This window comes from Marmota monax, unplaced genomic scaffold (genome assembly GCF_021218885.2).
Source record: "Marmota monax isolate L192 unplaced genomic scaffold, Marmota_monax_Labrador192_F-V1.1 WCK01_AAM20220418_F8-fsc00020, whole genome shotgun sequence".
NCBI classification, from domain to species: domain Eukaryota; kingdom Metazoa; phylum Chordata; class Mammalia; order Rodentia; family Sciuridae; genus Marmota; species Marmota monax.
The window spans coordinates 17967939-17986202 of record NW_026692912.1 but is presented as its reverse complement, the minus strand read 5'-3'; the positions used below and the strand labels follow the sequence as shown (position 1 = coordinate 17986202).

Sequence of the window (18264 nt, the reverse complement as noted above, 5' to 3'; positions counted from 1 at the left end):
TAATAACTGAGTACTGAAGGGAAAATTTCTTAGATGAAGAATGCAGTTGTGCAGGATGCAGGGCGCATGCAGGAGGATCGTGAGTTCAAAGCCAGCCTCGGCAATGGTGAGGTGCTTAGCAACTCAGTGAGACCTGTCTCTAAATAAAATACAAAATTAGCCTGGGGATGTGGCTCAGTGGTTGAATGCCCTGAGTTCAATTCCCAGTACCAAAGGAAAAAAAAAAAAAGGATGCAGTCGTAACTCTGAAGGGACAGTCCTGGGAACTGTGAGCACAGGAGTGATATGACCTGACTTCTGATTTAGTTGACAAGGAGTTCTGTAGCAGCTGTATTAGGAACACATTTGAGAGCAAGAGCCAAAGCAGGGATGATTTAGGTGTTTTTTGTTGTTGTTGTTGTTGTTTGGTACCAGGGATTGAACTCGGGGGCACTCAATCATTGAGCCATAGAGACAGGGTCTCATTGAGTTGCTTAGTGCCTCATTTTTGCTGAGGCTAGCTATGAACTCGTGATCCACCTGCCTCAGCCTCCCAAGCTCCTGGGATTATAGGCATTCACCACCGCGCCCAGCTAGCAGACGTTATTTAGGAGGTTGCACCAATGGTCCAGATAATAGGCAGTGATAGCTCAAGCTAAGCAGGCATGAATAAGGGTGGTAGGAATCAGGTATATTTGCAAGGTAGAGTGAATGGGATTTGCTGGTGGCATGTAAGAAACAAGGGAGTCAGATGTGACTTCAAATTCAAAATATCAAACAAGCATTAATTGTAATAGAACTATAAGCATTTGGTAAATAGGACAGCAAAGCCCTGGTATACCTTTAGACTTCCATCTCAATCTAATCCATGCCAAGATTGCCCTGTCTGTCCTTTTACCCATGTCCTTCCATTTCCTGGAAGTCTGTCTCACTGTGGTCTGGGGCAAGGCTTGTTAACTCATTCATGTGAAAAATATCCATGGGCTGGGTCTGGAGACCATAAAAACAAGTGGTTCTGCCTCCAGGGAACTTCCAGGTTGGCTGTGAAGACAGACACAGAAGCACATCATTTAACTATGTTTAGGGCCAAATCAGGTTGCACAGAGAGTCTGAGACACAAGGAGAGGTTGCTACTCATAATGGGGTGGAAGAAAGCTCCCAGGATTAAGTGACACCTGACAGCAAGCAACCAGAGGCTTCTTTTTTTGGGGGGGGTGGGGTACAGGGATTGAACCCAGAGGCACTTTATATCCATGAGCTACATCCCCAGTCCTTTTTTATTTTGAGATAGGGTCTCACTAAATTGCTTAGGCCCCACTAAGTTGCTAAGGCTGGCCTTGAACTTGTAATCCTCTTGCCTCAGCCTCAGGAGCCACTGGGATTACACGTGACTGCCACCCAGCTCGGTTAACAAGAGGCTTTACTAGAGCTCTAAGAGATGGCCTATCTTTGTTAATGGCAGTGGAGGGACACCAGAGTACCGCTGATTGGGGCAGCAATGGAAATGCCCAGTCAGAAAACCTAAAACCCTCCTGCTTTGTGAGTTCCTGTTTAATTTTCAGGGTCCAACTTAAGTGTTCATTCCACTAAGAACATTAATACCAGTGATTATTATGCATAAGGTCTTGTACTGAGTTTTGTATGTATCTTCTCTAATCCTGGTAAACACCCTATTTCACAGGTGAGAAAACAGACTTAAAAGGGGGAAGGGATTTGTCAAAGAGTTTCAACTAGTACCTGGCAACACTGCAAGAATTTGAAACCCGTCGAGTTCACTAAAAAAAGGTCTGTGGATGCTATTTCCACTGCTGCATACTGCCTCCACCAGAACGTTTAGAGTTGGATAACAGCCATCTGACTTCGCCTCTTCCCGCCCACCTTGCACCATAAATTCCTCCAAGACCGTGGCTGAGTTAATTCACCTTTGAAAACCCTAACCTTTCATCCCCTCCGCACCTCCAGACCACCAGCCCCTAGCTGAGCAGCACAGAATGGGATAGCTACAAGGTTTCCCGATGAATGAACAAATAAATGAGTGGGCAAATTCAAGCCCATACTACTCTGCCATCTCTGGTCAGAGGCTGCCCATCCCAGGCCTCAGTTTCCCCAACTGCACCGCTCAGGGCCCATGCCAACCTACATAACCCCGGACGCAGCATAAGAACGCACCTGCGGAAGCGGCGCGGGCTCCGCGGGCGGGACGGGACGGGGCGGGACCGGACCTACCGCGGCGCTCCGGGAGGAAAGGGCGGAGCCGGAGAGTCCTAGCCGCGGTGCCATTGGCCGCGATCGCCGCCACCCGGCAGTAGTTGCAGGGGTCAGCTCCGCCTTTTCCTCTTTCCCTCGGCTCCGGTAACGGCGGATCGTGCAGCTATGGTGAGAGCGAGAAAATCCGGCGCCATCTGGTCGCCTTGAAGTTCCCGGGCTAGGATTGGGGGTGCGGGCTGAACACCGGCGCCTCATCTGCCGGCTGGGGTTAGGGATCTCCGGGGATCTCCGCGCAGAACGGCTTAGTGCCGCCGCAGCCCGACTCTTCTCTGCCGGCTTAGACCCGGGAGATGGCGCGCGCGGCAAATGCCCTCATATTTACATCGCGCGGTGGGCTGATGGCCCAGCCTAGTAGCCCTCCTGGCCTCGGGTACCCTGCCAGAATCACGACCTGAGGGTGGGTGCTTGACCCTGGCTGCCCATGGCAGAGACAAGACGGTCCGCGGGGTGTCTGACCCACACCTTTCCCGCGCGCAGGCCAAGATTAAGGCTCGGGACCTTCGTGGCAAGAAGAAGGAGGAGCTGCTGAAACAGTTGGACGACTTGAAAGTGGAGTTGTCCCAGCTGCGCGTCGCCAAAGTGACAGGCGGTGCGGCATCTAAGCTCTCTAAGATGTAAGTAGCCGGCATTGAGGGGCGCGTGAGTGTTGGGAGTGTTTGTGGACTTAGGAAGTTGGCTTCAGGAACTGGCCTGTTCAGGTGAATCTTGGGGGCGCGGGAGAGACTCGCTATGTGCTTACTCTTAACTGCCTTTGATCTTGTGTGCTTTTTCTCTGGAGCTCCCTTGGTCAGCTTTTGTAGCTGGAAAAAGAATTGGTTGAAGTCCCTGAAGCTCTTAACTGTTGTCTTAAGGGTATCGCCAAAGCCTAACTGGAACCTTTCCTTCCACCTCTAATGAGCACTTGATTTCTTTTTTCCATGCCTCGGACTTCTTATTTGAGTTGTAACTTACTTAGTTAACTTGAGTAAGGATCAGAGAGACTTATGAAAGGAACTAGGATTTGGAGTCATTTCCCTGAGTGTAAATTGCATTTTTGCCACATCTTACCTGGTAGGTAATTCAGTTCCTCTTTAAATTATGCCACCCTACATACTCATAAAATATCTGCCTAGGCAGGTGAGACAGGTGATTGAGGTGAGGAACACATAAGCATAGTTGTGTGATGGGTCCTCTAGACTATGTTTGTCTGTTCTGATACTGAGGGTTGACCCCCCAGGGCAATCTACCCTGAAGATATATTCCCATCCCTTTTAAAATTTTTGTTTCTGAGGCAATCTTGCTAACTTGCTGAGGCTTGCCTGGAACTTGTGGTCCTCCTGCCTCAGTGTCCTGAGTTGCAGGGCTTGATTATAGGCAACTGGACCTCAAGACCATATTTGCCCCAGACTGCTCCTAGATTTGTCCCCATCCCCATTGCATTTCAACTTCTTGAATGTCAGATGCCCATGACCTTAAATTAGGCTGGTTACCTGGCTTCTGGCATGATTCCCTCTCCTCTCTGCTAATTCAGATGGCGGATTGGGTTTTCATAGCCTTCATAAATTCTTGGCTTGGGATTGAAAGTCTTCTGATCCTCCTTGCCTCTTCATTAAGCTGCCTCAGGTTTTGCCTTAACTAGCTCAAAAGCACTGGACTTATCAGCCTTTTACTCTATTCCGAGTCCCTGTACATTCTCACGTTCAGAATCCCTTTCTCCAGGTTGAACATGGATGGCTTTTGTCCCTGCTCTACAATGTCACTATTAGCCCTGAACAAGATACTTGGAGATACTGTGTGTCATACCCACCTTCATTGATGTTTCTGTTTTGTAGCCGAGTTGTCCGCAAATCCATCGCCCGCGTTCTTACTGTCATTAACCAGACTCAAAAAGAAAACCTCAGGAAATTCTACAAGGTGAGGGGGCCCCCTGGGGACTTGGCAGCAGAAAACAAAGTTCCAGTCCTCCACTGGCCAGGGGGCGGCTTTGTGAAGTGGTTCTTTTAGGGTTCGTGGGGCTGAGAATATTTGAGCTCGCCAGGGCCTCCCAGTTTGTGTCTGGGTTCACGTGTGCGTGTGTGAAACAGGATCTATTCTGTCCAGGCTGAACTCATAATTCTCGTACCTTAGCCTCCCCATCCCTTTGCTGGGATCATGAGCGTGTGCCAGCACACTCAGCTAGAATTCATCTTACCAGCATGATTGCAGATGTCAAGAATGGTGTGGTGGGTAGTGGATCTGGCTGAAGACAACTTGAGCATTTTGGGGGTAGGGGTTATTTTTAAGTTTTGGAACAGAGCTTTGTTAAAATTTATTTTTTAGTTTTTGGCAGACACAACATCTTTGTATGTGGTGTTGAGGATCGAACCCGGGCTGCACGCATGCCAGGCGAGCATGCTACCATTTGAGCCACATCCCCAGCCCCAGTTTTATTCTTATAGTACTGAGGATCCAGCCCAGCACCTTAAGCATATTAGGCAAGTGCTGTTCCACAGAACTCTATCTCCAGTCTAGGAATGCCAGGGCTATGTGTCAGTCACTAGCAGGCATCTGCCATTCTCATTTGCCAAACCCCAGGGTTCAGAGAGGTCACGTTGCTCAGAGTCATCTACAGTCAGAAAAGTGGCAGGCCTAGCTTCCTAATTGTGTCTTAGAGAGGACTTAATGGGTGCTCCTCAGATTTCCACAGGTGTCTAGCCTCTTGACCTTGAATGTTAATGGCCATTTTTGTGGCTTATCTTTAAAGTTAGCCTTATCCAGGTGCCAGCAGAAGCCATTGGGTTCTTAAATTCACACATTTAATTTACTTTCTGGAATTGGTTCATGTGACTAAGACTCATGACACCACTGAAAGCTGCTGTCCTGGGTCAGATTTCTTGGAGGGCACCTCAATCTTGCTTTTAAATGCTTTTGACTGACTGAATCAGCTGCCTGGATTACTCTGGATAATCTCCCTTAATTGAAGTCATCTGATGGGGATTAATTAATGCTATCTAATGGCTTCACATCAGTACCCAAGTTAGTGTTGGGGTTTGACTCACCAAAAAAGCTACTATGGGACTGAGGCTGGGGCTCAGTGGTAGAGCACGTGCCTTGCACGTGTGAGGTGTGAGGCACTGGGTTCTATCCTCGGCACCACATAATAAATAAAGATTGTGTCCATCTACAATTTTTCCCTTTTTTTAAAAGCTAGCATGGTGTTATCTGGGCCAGCTTCCCAGAACACACTGGTATGTGGTTACTCTCCTGATAGGGTGTGTGCACATTTGTGTGAGAGGACATTTTTATTCTTAGGAGTGAGTCTGGAGCCTCATAACTAGCCATCCATTGAGGGCCCCTGCTCTCAGCTCAAACTGCTCAGTAGAGGAGGTAGGGGTGAGGGCTACAGAGGGGAACACTGATGGTGATGTTCCATGCTACACTGTCAGCCATGTGTAGCGAGTGGCTGCTGTATTGTACAGCAGAGCTTGCAAGCGGTAGTAAACTTGAAGTGAATTAAGTGCCCCACCAGTACCAGCAGATGAGCAGGAAGTGGGTGGACAAGATTTCCTTTCCTTTGAGTTCCTTCCAGGGCTTGCCCTCATCGCCTTCCATAGTTTCTCTCTGTGGTTCTCTGCCTTGTCTCCTGCCCATTGGATGGCTGGTTCCCCAGGGAGAGGTGTTGAGGCTTTTACACATGCCCTGCTTCCTGCCCTTTCAACAGATGGCTTTCATGCTAGCCTTTGAGGCTGTTGCTGCTAAAAGAAGCCTTCCTGAAACTTCTGCGTCCTTATCTTTGGGCCTTGTTGTCTGTTCAGTCTTTTTTACTGGGATGGGAGCTCCTTGAACAGAAACCAGGTCTGCTTCCTTGCTATGCTCAACAGCCTTGTCCTCAGGGCTGTTGCTGAACAAAGAAGAGACCAGTGAACCACCCTAGTCTGGGGCCCTTGGCTTGAGAGGAGTGGGAGCCGAGGGTAAACACTATGGCTCTTTTTCAGCTCTGGACAGTAGGGGGCAGAGCCTGCCCCTTATGCTGGTAATCTGGGCCAAATCTTCCTCAATATCTGGCATAATTGAAAGCCAAGGTAGTAGTTAGTAACCACCCTGGGATCTGGTGGGTGTCACATGTCCTTTGTTGGATTGTGGTATGACTTTGGCTTCATTATTGTCAGCCTGGCAAGTAGAAGGAACACTGAGGTGTGGGCACCTCTAGACCCAGTGAGTCAACAGCCTTACATAAAATGAGGACAGCCCCACCAGCCTTGGATTTGGGGCTGGTGAGTGAGCATGTGGCCTGCTGGCCTTCGGTCCCACATAGCAGCCTCTTATTGGGTGAACGTCCTACAACCCCTCGCTGCAAACCAACTTCTCTGTCCCCACAGCACCTTCCCACCTCCAGCATCTTCCTAGTGGTTTCTCCAAGTCTCATTCTGGCCCCTCAGGTTGTCTTCATCCTGCTGTTGCCCCTAAAATCCTGTTCTCAGATTGACCCTGCTGTCTGTGTCCCAGGGCAAGAAGTACAAGCCCCTGGACCTGCGGCCCAAGAAGACAAGAGCTATGCGCCGCCGGCTCAACAAGCACGAGGAGAACCTAAAGACCAAAAAGCAGCAGCGGAAAGAGCGGCTGTACCCTATGCGCAAGTACGCGGTCAAAGCCTGAGTGTTACGGCGCAATAAAACAAAAACTGGCTTTCAGTGCTTTGTGCTTAATGCTGTTTCCACAGACCAGACTGAATAGGTGGTTTGGGGCTAAGGCTGGAGCTACAGTGCCAGATGTCTGGTGGTGTCCTGCTACCCGTAGACGTCAGCTGCCTTGGTGTGGTGCTGGCGGACCTGGCTGCAGGGTCTGATGGGCACTCTTAGTTACTGTGGGCCTGTGTTGTTCAAGTGTGACTTGAACAAGCAGTGGTCTTGGTGTCTCACCTAAATAGCAGCTCCAGACACCAATAGTTTGCCTTGTCGGGTGAAGGCACAGGTGTGGGCCACATCCAGAAATCCCTGCCAGAAACACAGCACCAGGCTCCAGGTCCTGAAGTCCTTCCTGGATCCCTCACTGGGGGCTGCAGCTACAGGTCTTACCTTCAAGGTCTCAAGGCACTTTCCTGTGTTGTAGTCCCAGACTTTGATCTGGAAGTAGAAGAATAGGGGACAGGAACCTCAATAGGCCACAGTGGCATTTTTGAAGCAGCTCCCCAGCAAGTCCTGGACACCATCATGATCTGAAGCTTCTTATCTGCAGGGTATGTTTTAAATGGCCTTCGCCATGTCATGCCTGAAGCTATATAGGCCATAGAAGTGTCAATTCCACTGCAGTCTGGTCTGGCTCAGACCTTAGTGCTGGCGAATAGATTGGGCAAGTGGACTTATGGACATTTCTGGAAATGGGTACTGAAGACTCTGGGAAGAGGGGCACGTGAGCAAGGAGTCAGGGATGGCTGGGTTGGGCTGGATAGGTTACCGTTCCCGAGTAGCTAGCGCTGGCCAGCTGCCCCTCATCCGGAGAGAAAGCTATGCTGTTCACCCAGGCTACATGGCCCTTGAGCTGGACCATCAGGCTGCTGGTATTGGGTTTCCAGATGTGGATGTTCTTGTCCCAGGAGCCAGATCCCTAAAGAGAGCTCTGTGCCAGTGAGTATGGGGCCAGCATGCTCACTGGACACCCAAATGGCTCTTTAAGGGTCTCGTGTCCAGCCAAAGACTATCCTGAAACCCAGGGCAGCCCACCTTACCAGGAGGCCAGATGATGAATAACACAGACAGCTGATGTTGCCGCTGTGACCCTCCAGTTCCTGATGGAATACAGCTGGGGTCCCTACCCGCAGGTCCCAGATGCGCACAGTGGAGTCCCATGAGCCTGTGGCCTGTAAGCAGTGGCCAAAACTGGAGTAGCCCCAGCCTGCCCTTCTGGGGCCACTGAGGCAGGGGTCAAGGTAGAGGTGAAGCTTACCAGGCAGTTGGCATTGGGGGAGAAGTCGCTACTCTGGATGGAGTCATGGTGCCCTTCTAAGTGGCGCAGTTTGTGTCCCGACTAAGGAGAGAGGCAGAGGGCAGACCCAGGCCCTCCCTGCTTGGCAGCCTGGGTATTGTGATAACAGCACTGCCTGGGGAAGCACTGGGGGCCTAGATAGCAGGGAGGAGAGGCAGCCCAGATGGGGATCTCCTGCAAAGGAGATTGAGGCCCAAGATCTGATGGGGTGTATGTAGGGAGACTGGGAGAGGGCTGCAGTGGGGAACTAGCAAGGGTTTGAACCAGCAAAGCAAGAGGTGTGGCAGGTGGTGGTCCATTCTGACCCAGGCCTGGCCGTCCCCAGCCCCTTCACATACCTGCACTTCCCAGAGCATCACCTGCTTATCCCAGCCACCTGATGCCAGCTGTCTTGAGTCAGGGCTGAAGCTGAGTGTCTCCACACTCCGCTGGTGACCTGCAGTCACCATCCCAATGACAGAAGTTGGGGGAGGTGAAACAGGATACAGGCCTGGAAGGGGACCCAGGCTGGCCATGTGGCACCCAGGCCCACCCCCACTCACCCTTCAGCACCCACAGACATTCGGCTCTTGATAGCTCCCACAGGCGGATGGTACGGTCACTGGAGGAGCTGGCAAAAAGGTAGCCATCGGGGGAGAAGCAGCAGAACTTCACCGGGCCTGAGGCAGGGAGTTCAGGGCACTGCCCTCTACTCCCTGCTCACTGCCCAGGTCTTGTGGCCGCCCACCCCTTACCCAAACTCCAGTCACCTGAAAATGCTTGGATTTCCAACCTGGGCCTGGCCAAGGCTCAGCCTGGAATATCTGACCCCAGTTGTTAATCTGGAAAGTCTACTCAGATGTAGGCACCTCCTCCCTGAAACCTCCCTAACTCCCAGCCTCCGTTCCAGTCTGCCTTTCAGCTCCCCAGCCTGGACTTCCCTAGTCATCGTGTTAAATAAGTCTGCTCTGCAATTTCCTGGTTTTGTTTTCCTTCTCTCCCTAATAGTTAAGTCTACTTGGTCTTTACTGGGTGCTAGGCTTTTTGTGTTATCTGATTTTGTAAGGTAGCAACTTATCTCCATTCTATAGAGGAAGGAACTGGGTCAGGTGACATGACAACCAAGATCGTAGTCCAAAAGTGGTAGATAGAATATGGATGGCCCTAGAAGGCATGCTAAGTGAAGCCAGTGAAAAAGACAAACACCATTGATAAGACAGGAAGTAGAACAGTGGTTGGGAGTAGGGAGAGGAGTTGTTTAGTGGGTACAGTTTCAGTTTTGCAAAATGAAAAGAATTCTGTAAATTAGTTTTGTAACGTGAATGTACTTATCTCTGAACTCTACCTTTAAAATGGTTAATAAGTGCCAGGTGTGATGGTGCACGTCTGTAATCCCAGCTACTTGGGAGGCTGAGGCAGGATTGCAAGTTCAAAGCCACCCTCAATAATTTAGCCAGACGCTATTTCAAAAAATAAAAAGGGCTCGGAATGTAACTAAGTGGTAAAGTGACCCTGGGTACAATCCCCAGTACTGGAAAAAAATAAAAATTAAAGTCTGAGTTCTGATCTAAGAGCTGGAAGCCCCAGCTATCAAGAAGTCCTGTCTCCTTGTCTGGCTGCTCCAGCTATGTCCAGCCCCAATGCCCAGGACCAGTGTTGGAGGTCACTAAGTTAGGCTCTGCAGAATGCCAGCACAGATCTATGGGCCTCTGTCCCCCAGCCAGACTGCAGAGCCCCACCTGTGTGGCCACCCAGCCTCCACAGCAGCTGCCCACTCTTGGTCTCCCAACCGTACAGATAGCCGTCCTCAGAGGCTGTGAGCAGCGTCTGGCCATCAGGAGAGAAGGCAGAGCAGTTGACCTGGAAGTAGAGCACAGATGTGGTCCCATTTCTGGGACAGGAGATACCTGTCCATTCACTTCTGATCCCATCCTCCTGGGCCAGCCCTAAACACTGCCCAGGAACCTGCAGTGGTGATTTGGACTTAAGGCCTCACTGTACAACCCAAGCTCAGAACCCTGTAACCTGAGCTGAAGCCAGAGCTGGAGCCCGCCTTAGAACCCCAGAGGCAAGACCCCATTACAGCGGGGGAGCCGAGAATCGCAAGTTCAGAGCAGCCCCGAGTTCGTTTTGGAGCCAAAGCCCAAGAATACTGGAGCCAGCAGGAGCTTCAAGCCCTCTCTGGAACCAGAGCCCAAAACCTAGAGCCCCATTCTGGAGCTGAAGCCCAGGGAACACCCTGAACCCCCATTACACAGAACCGGGGACTTGACTGCCAAGCCAGGAGCCTAGAGCCTGGGCAAAGCCCATTGGGCCTCACCTCCCCGCGATGCCGGCCAAAGAATGTCACTCTCCCCACGGAAAGTGGAGCCCTGCTATTCATGGGCCCCCGACGGTCCGACCTTGGAGGATTCGCTCCTAGGCCAGCGCTAGTCCCGCCTGCGGAACCGCGTTTAGGACTGGCCCAAGGAAAAGGGGAAACTGTGTACAAGAGATCTCCATGGTAATAAGGGCGGGGCGCGCAGCTGCGTTGGGGACTTTGGGAAGCCACAGGGAGAAACAAAATCTGGGGAAGAGCTCTCAATTTGGGGAAGGTGCGGCAGCGGCTGGCAGAACCGCCGCGGGCGGCTGGGAGAAGAGGCTTCCCGCGCTGGCCGTTGCCTGCCCCGCATTGGACTGCGCAACCACGAGTCGCGACTGCTCAGAGCAGCCGCTAGAGGGCGCGCCAGATACGCACCTCAGCTCGGCCCAGCCCGCCCGCACGCTCTGAGCCCATGTTCAATGTTATGCAGTTAGCAAAGCGCTCCGCAGATCTCTTTAACAGGACTCGGGGTAGCAGTGAGCCCATTTACCAGCATCTGCACACCGGGGAGGATCAGCCCTGTCCGGCAGGACTCCAAGGCTGAACCAAGCACAGGGAGGGCCTGGCACACAGTAGGTGCCCAAGAGGACGGGCTCTGGAGCCAAGAACCTTCTGTCTAGGAATGATTGGTTCAGAGGCTGAGAAAGACCAGGAGAAGACTGGGAACAGTAGCCATCACCACCCTCTAGGGTGTGGGGAGCCAGAGGCAGTGAGCACAAAGTTCAGAGCATTAAAAAGTGGGGTTAAGCCAGGTGCAGTGGTGCACGCCTATAATCCCAGCAGCTCCGGACATTGAGGCAGGAAGATTGCGAGTTCAAATCCCGCTTCAGCAAAAGTGAGAGCTAAACAACTCAATGAGACCCTGCCTCTAAATAAAATACGAAATAGGGCTGGGGATGTGGCTCAGTGGTTGAGTGCCCCTGATTCAATCCCTGAAAAAGAAAAAAGTGGGGTCAAATCCCAGTGACTTGGGAGGCTGAGGCACGAGGATCTCAAGTTCGAAGCCAACCTGGCAACTTAGCCAGACCCTATCTCAAAATAAAAAGGGTTGGGTTGTAGCTCAGTGGTAGAGTGCCCTGGGTTCAATTTCCAGTACTGCCTCACACCCACCAAAACAGGATCTGGCTTGGATAACTTGGCCAGAAATCTGGAAAGAACAGGTCCTGATGAAACAGGACCCAAGAAATGGGAGACTTGCCCAAGGCCACTCAGACAGTAGAAGCGGGACCAGGATTTTGTCCCACATCTGACTGACTCTGGGATCTGTATCCAGACCATGTGCTGTGAATTCCAGGGTTTGGAAGCAGGTGCTATATTCGCTGACTCCTGGTACATCTGGAAAACTGAAGCCCCCAAGGGGACAGAATTTGATAGTCACCCAGCAGAGCTGAGGACAGAACCCAAGCTGTCTCCCAACCAGCCCCAGCCACAGTGGAACAACAAGGTGGCACAAATTCACCCCCAATGGATTCCGGGATCCTTGAGGCAGGTGGGCAGCTAGGCAGCTGGGCTTTGGGTGTTTCAAACTCAAGGGCTCCCATCAGGGACTCAGCCCCTCCCCCCAGGCCCCTTGGCCAGAAACTTCTCACGTGATAGCTGTGTTCCTGCTCTATTTTAGGCCCCAGACAGTCAGGCGAGTGAGGGGGCAACAATGGTGGCTTTGAGGCAGCCCCACCCCCATCTACACTCCCAGAGGACCCAGGTCACTGAATTGGCTCCTCTAGTCCCCGTCTGAGCTGGAACTAGATGGCTGGCCCCCAACCCTGGGCATGGGTCCCAGACGCTTTCCCCCAGAATGAGATCCCTGGCCCTCGGCCTCCCCCTGCTCAGATACCTCGACCCCATGCCCCTTCTCTGGGCACATTTTCTAGCCACCTGGTCACTCTTGCTCACTCTGTGGGCCCAGAACTGCCTTCTCCAGCCCACCTGTTACTCCCAGAGCCCTCCCAGTCAATCTTGTCTACCAGGCCCAGTGATTCCTCTGCCCATGGGGTAGAGCTGGGGTTAAAATGTATCTCCTTGCTCCTGAGGTCTGGTATTGCGGTGAGCTACCATGAACCCCAGTCTCGGGCCTTCATCCTATCCCCACGCCCACATTGCCCCTTCTGCCACCATCACCTTCACCTGGGCCTGTTAACAGCAGTACCTTCTGCCTGGAGTGCTCTTCTCCATCCTCAAATCAAGCTCAAACCTCACTTGATTGTCCACTACCTTCCCTTGCCAAACCTTGTCCCTCAGCCTAAGTTAGAGTTCCTGTCTCAGAGATAAGCAAACCCAAATCCCCGGAGGACTTCAGTCTGCAAAAGGAAGGAAGCAAGGAGACTAGCAATGGCAGGCATGACTCCTGCTCCAAGTTGCCAGAGGAGTGTCCTCTGTTTTTAGGAGTCAGCCCTGCCCACCTGGCCCTGCCCACCTGGTGCTTCCCACCTCTCCCCACTCTCCTGGCTTCCTGCTCTCTGCCTCATTCCTTGTTCCTCCCAGGCCTGAACACTTTTTGGAGCTGCTGGGTTTAGGCTGAGGGGTTATGTAGCGCCAGGGTTGGGCGGTGTTTTCTGACCAGTGCTTTGAGAAGCAGAGAAAAATATTTTGTGGCAAGAGGGGAAGCAGAGAGTTGGAGCTGGCTGCCCAGCTCCTGCCAGCTCTCGGCTCCCCGCTCCAGTCCCCAGGCCTGCCCCTCCAGAACTAAAAGAACCTTACAGTGAATCCCTTGTGCCAAGTGAGCTCTGACAGGTGCTTGCCACCCGAAGGACCTTGACGAAAACATCTCTGTAAGTTCCAGAAGTTGGTACCCGGTACTTTGTTTCTGGGCCTCTTCTCTGGGGCCCCCTACAGTCATTTGCATACTGGGATCCTGGTTCCCCATGGGTCCCCCAAGCTATAATCAATGCCCTCAAGTCTCTGTGACTTCCTCATGACCTGGATCACCTCTGTTAGTACACACTGATGTGTGTTCAATGCCCCTCCTGGTGTTTGGGGACCAGAACTGTTCCTTACGTGGACTGGCAACTGCTGAGTGGAAAGGCACTGTCCCCTCCAGTTCCTAGACACTCAGTCTCTAGTAAGGTGGCCTGCAATACCAGAAGCACTTGTGGTTTCAGCAGCTGCATGAGTCACTACAAACACAGCATGTGCTTTTTCCCACGAACTGCTGTCCAGCCAACTCTCCCTCCCCATCTGGTACTTGCAGTGGATTCTTCGGAAACACATGAAGACCTTATATTACGCTGGTTAAATGTCATCTTCCTGGCTCTCATCCACTCTTGAGCACTGTAAGAGTCCCACTTCCTTTGCACAAAGCATTAATTCTACTGTGGCAGCTGCGAATTTATGAGTAGGCCTCTGGATTTCGAAATCCAAATTGGGGAAATGATGCTCCGTGGGACGGGGCAAGGACAGAGCCCTGTGACCAATCACTACAGACCCCCAGTGATGTTGTTTCTGCTCCTGCCCATACCCATGGGAATCAAGGACTAGCCAGTGGACCCAGGGGAGGGCACACTCCCGCAGGAGATGTCCAAGTGGGGAGAAGGTAATGCAGCCCGAGCAAGACTCCAATTGCAAACAACTAAACCGTGTATGGCCATGTGAGACAGGCTGGGCGTCACAATGGGAAGACAGAAATACCATCAGGCTAGGAAGGACAGGAAGCCAAACTGCCTTTTCCAAGGGAGATTGAAACACTTCATTCTTGAAGAGCATGTGATTGACCCAGAAGGGGGTTATATGGCCATCCCTTGGCTAGGGGAGGTCAGCACACCTTGATTGGCAGTCCTTGGAGACCTGGGCTTCTGCGCCACCTCCTCCCTGCTGTCCGTCAGTCAGGGATCTATCTCTAGGTCTGTCTAAAGCCAGCTGTGCACCTGCGCCTGTGTGCTCTGGGGACAGACAGTTTCATCCAAATCTGGCTCCATCACCTACCAGCTGTGACCTCGGGCCATTCTCCACCTGCCGCATGCCTCTTCTTCAACTCTAACTTAAGGATGGTGACCAACCCTTCCTGGGAGCGTTGACCTTGGGGCTCAGTTCATGTCTGTCCAGCATATCTGGCCCCTAGTGAGCAGTGAGCGTATCCTCAGCTCTGAATGGTTAGCTAGCATGGCCACATCCCCTAATGTGAGCCCAGTCAGGAGCCTCAGAGATAGCAGGGAAAAAACGCTGTGTCCAGATTTAATAACTGGTCACCCTGTTTTTTTAAGGAGGGGCAAGTGGTTTGGTTTAACTTCCATTGACCCCCCTTGGCTTCTCTGGCTACTGCTTCCTTCTCTGAGCACTCAGGCCACCTACTGAACAATCTGTCTCATCAGTGGACATTTTTAAGTATTATTATTCTTTACATTTTTATTTATTTATTTATTTTTATGTGGTGCTGAGAATCGAACCCAGTGCTTCACATACGCTAGTCGGCAAGTGCTCTACCCCTGAGCCACAATCCCAGCCCCCATCAGTGGACATTTTGCCATCAAAACTGCCTAACAGGGCAGCAACTGCTGGGTTTGCCATTTCTAGAAAAGAAGCACAGTGGTGCTATCTTGCTGCCAGCTTCCAGCCTCTGAGCCATTCAGTGTGGTATAAACTCACACCTTTCACACAGGCTCCTCTTTCTCTTTTTCTCTTTAGAACTGGAGATTCCCAGCCTTTCTATTTTTGTATTTTGAGACAGGGCCTCACTAAGTTGCTGAGGCTAGACTCCAATCCTCCTACCTCAGCCTCCCAAGTCACTGGGAATATGAGCATGCACCACCCCACCCAGTAACACTCTGGCTCTTGTGAGATACAATTTCTCCAGCCAAAAAACTTCTGTTTGGGTAGCAACATGACCCGGATGCCAGAAGAAAACTGAGAAGCTCAGAGGGCCTGACCACCACCCACTGTCCCCAGCAGCTCCTGGCCCTCCCAGCTCCAGGGCTCAGGGACTTGTGCCCACAGGCCTCCTTGGGCTTCACCCATATTCCTGTGACTCTTACAGAAGAAAAGAGTGCTCTGAGGCCCTGGGATGGACACAATGGAAGCCTTGAGCCTCCACCCTCCTAGTGCCTGGCCCAGTGTTGGGATGGAGTGAGGGGCTGGTGTGGTATCCAGCTATGCAGCCAGCAGGGCCACAGCCCAGGCAGAGAGGACTCTTAGGTGTTCCACTTATTTCATGTTTTTTTAATCCTTAAATGTTTCTGGACATGACAATGGTAAAGAGTCCTCTGGGGACACAGAGACAATCACATGTTGTCCTACTCTCCCAGGTTCTTGCCCTATTATTCTTCAGGTGAGCTCCTTGTCTACACTTACAAGGATTTTAGGGTTGCATCCTGGTCCACCCAGCTCTACCAAGACCTAAGCTGTCCCAGAGGTGGCAGGGTGGCCCAGGTCTCCTGACACCAAGTGTCTAGCTGACTTCTCTCTCCCTCTCCTGGTCTCTGTCAGATTTCTTTCTTTCTTTCTTTCAATATATATATTTTTATTTGTAGATGGACACAATGTATATATGTGTGTGTCTGTGTGTCTGTGTGTGTGTGGGATCACAAGTTTGAGGGGGTCCTGGAATCCCCTTCCCTACCAGAGCCTGGGGAGGTGGGCTTGGCCCCAGGGTGGGCAGGGAAGAGGGGGACGGGGTGTGGGCTGGAGGAGGGCAGGGGCAGTGCTACCAGACCCAGGCTCCCCCTTCCCTTCCTTCTGGGTCTCTGCCCTCCCTCAATGCCTCCCTCCTCCTTGAGCCCTCCCTCCTCTACCCTCTCCCTTCCCTCCCTCCCATACTTGCTGAATCTTGCCCCTTGACCTGGCTGAGCCTCACCTGCCCCCTGAGCTCTGTTGGTGAGACAGCCTAAGAGAGCCCAAGGAGGAGAATGACCCTCTCTGGGCAGTCTGGGGGGTCTTCTGGGAGGAGGCAATGGGCTCTGGAGTGAAGAAGTATTTGCCAGATGCAAAACAGGGAAAAAGAAGGTTCTGAAAGTCACCTCTTCATAAAGGTCCCAGAGGCACAGTTGCAGAGCCTGTTTCTAGAGCAGCCAAGAATGGGGTGTGGTGGGCACTGAGCCACCAGGGGACACCTGTGGAAAACAAGAATTCTAGGCTGGGGAGGAGAAATGAAGCCGAGGCCAGGAGTGTCTGGCCAGGAGACCTGGATTGCCTGCGCCAGACAGCGGTTCTCACGGCAGCTGTCATGGAGCCCTGGGGGGTGAGAAGGGGCTTGGAGTTCCCCGAGGGGTGAAGGGTGGGAGGAGGACCCCCAGGGATGGAATCTGCGCCTCTGGCTCCACTTCAGCCAGAATGACTGCGAAGCCACCACATTCATGGCCGCCACACAGTGGGAGAGCCCTGGATCCCTGAAGGGAGCTGTCAGGAGCAGAGGACAGCCAGACAGCATCGGGAACCAGCTCCGGCTGGCAGAGAAGAGGGACTGAACCTGAGCTGCAGGGTCAGGTGGCCGCCAGGCCCCTGGCTCAGGTTCTCTGGCCTCCGGACCTCCTCTTGTACCATGAGGTCGTAGTAGTAAATAACAGCAGCAGCCACCCACCCACCACAACAGAGCCACCAGGCACTGTGCTGTGCTCTGCACCTGTCACACACCAGGCAGGTACAGCAGATGGGGAGTTGAGGGCCAGGAGAGGAAGCAGCCGAAGCCAGGGTCACCAGCCAGTTCTGTGGCAGAGCCAGGGCGTGGACCCAGGGTCTGGTCTCCCACAGGTGCCAGGTCCCTTCAGACAGCCTGGAGCAGGTGCAGAGCAGCTGCTATGGTGTCCAATCCCTGGCTGGAGCCTCTTGAGGCCACCAGCTCTCTCTGTCCACCTGTCCACCCAACTGTCCCAGCCGCACCAGGCACCCACTTGTGCTATGGAAATCTGAGTGGCCTGCATTGCCCTCCACGGAGACAACTGGTGGGTGGGGGTTGGGAGAGCAAGGGTGGGGTAGAAAACAGCTCAAGCCAGAAAATGTGAGTAGCTCTGGCAGGGTAGGAACCAACTTGCAGCCTCACACTTACTGTGTGACCTTAAGTCCCTGCTGGGCCTCTCTGGACTAGGGCTGTTCTGAGCTGCCTGGAACTTGGAGCTGCAGGGCTAACTGTAGACAACTTGTGGGTTCTGGGGTTCACCAGCTCGTGCCTGGAACTTGCCACTGGCCCCACAAGGTGCCAGCTGATCCTCCACCTTGCTGCCAGAGAGATGGGACCTGACAGGTGTATGACCCCAGGCTGGTGACCCTATCTGGGGCTTAGTTTTCTTGTGGAGGAGTTGGGGGGCGGGCTGCAGGCCTCCCCTCCCTCTTGCACTCTAGGTCTTGTCGCAGCAAGCTCACACACACACCACACCATACCCCGGGGCCATGACTGTTTCACTGACCATTTTGTCAGGCGCCAGGGCCAGGGAACTGAGGCTTGCTCGGCTGCCCCTCCCCAGACATCATGATAATGGGCTCTTTAACCCCTGGGGCCTGTGTCTGGGGCAGGGAGCCGGAGGCTGTCCTTAATCCTATCTGAGGCACTTTCCTTCCTGTCCAGGGAGGTAGATGGCCTTTGTCAGACTGCCTCCCATTTTCAGAAACTCAGGCTACTCAAGTGTCAGTTTCCCACCACCCCCAGCTGTGTGTCCCCGACCAAGTCCCAGCAGCCCTTGGCCTCCGTTCCCCACTATGTAATGGTCCAATGCCACTTAGATCTGGGTTCAAGTCCCCAGATTAAATCCCACCATTTATTGGCCTCGTGCCATGAGCCTCGATTTCCTTATCTGAAAAATGGGGTACCTGCCATG

At 52.6% G+C, this 18264-nt stretch overlaps 2 protein-coding genes across 10 annotated transcripts; one reads left to right on the top strand and one right to left on the bottom strand.

Annotated features, from left to right (window-relative positions):
- The first annotated feature begins 2236 nt into the window (after nucleotides 1-2236).
- Nucleotides 2237-6896, top strand: Rpl35 (ribosomal protein L35). Its single transcript, XM_046451937.1, has 4 exons — nucleotides 2237-2355; nucleotides 2725-2861; nucleotides 4059-4140; nucleotides 6712-6896. Exons 1-4 carry the CDS (start codon nucleotides 2353-2355, stop codon nucleotides 6859-6861), a joined length of 372 nt encoding a protein of 123 aa, XP_046307893.1. The 5' UTR covers nucleotides 2237-2352; the 3' UTR covers nucleotides 6862-6896.
- A 4-nt stretch (nucleotides 6897-6900) lies between these two features.
- On the bottom strand, nucleotides 6901-10677 carry Wdr38 (WD repeat domain 38). Of its 9 annotated transcripts, XM_046451929.2 has the most exons (10): nucleotides 10487-10672; nucleotides 9906-10026; nucleotides 8730-8846; nucleotides 8526-8623; nucleotides 8149-8229; nucleotides 7931-8062; nucleotides 7660-7809; nucleotides 7281-7328; nucleotides 7125-7199; nucleotides 6901-7047 (listed from the first exon to the last, which is right to left on the bottom strand). In XM_046451929.2, the coding sequence occupies exons 1-9, from the start codon at nucleotides 10547-10549 to the stop codon at nucleotides 7125-7127; spliced, it is 885 nt and encodes a 294-aa protein (XP_046307885.1). In that variant the 5' UTR covers nucleotides 10550-10672; the 3' UTR covers nucleotides 6901-7047. The 9 variants fall into 9 exon arrangements, with proteins under 9 accessions (XP_046307885.1, XP_058437728.1, XP_058437722.1 ...); XM_058581745.1 differs by lacking the exon at nucleotides 7660-7809 and having other exon boundaries at nucleotides 10487-10677; XM_058581739.1 differs by having other exon boundaries at nucleotides 7125-7328; nucleotides 10487-10674.
- Between the last annotated feature and the right edge of the window lie 7587 nt (nucleotides 10678-18264).

Excerpts from the sequence above, each read along its gene's own strand:
- Rpl35 (XM_046451937.1), top strand. Across the intron at positions 2,862-4,058 it reads GCATCTAAGCTCTCTAAGAT|CCGAGTTGTCCGCAAATCCA; the intron begins GTAAGTAGCCGG and ends TCTGTTTTGTAG. Across the intron at positions 4,141-6,711 it reads ACCTCAGGAAATTCTACAAG|GGCAAGAAGTACAAGCCCCT; the intron begins GTGAGGGGGCCC and ends TCTGTGTCCCAG.
- Wdr38 (XM_058581739.1), bottom strand. The coding sequence starts at position 10,549 with ATGAATAGCAGGGCTCCACTTTCCGTGGGGAGAGTGACATTCTTTGGC. Across the intron at positions 8,624-8,729 it reads ATGTCTGTGGGTGCTGAAGG|GTCACCAGCGGAGTGTGGAG; the intron begins GTGAGTGGGGGT and ends TGGTGACTGCAG. Across the intron at positions 7,329-7,659 it reads GCGCTAGCTACTCGGGAACG|ATCAAAGTCTGGGACTACAA; the intron begins GTAACCTATCCA and ends TTCTACTTCCAG.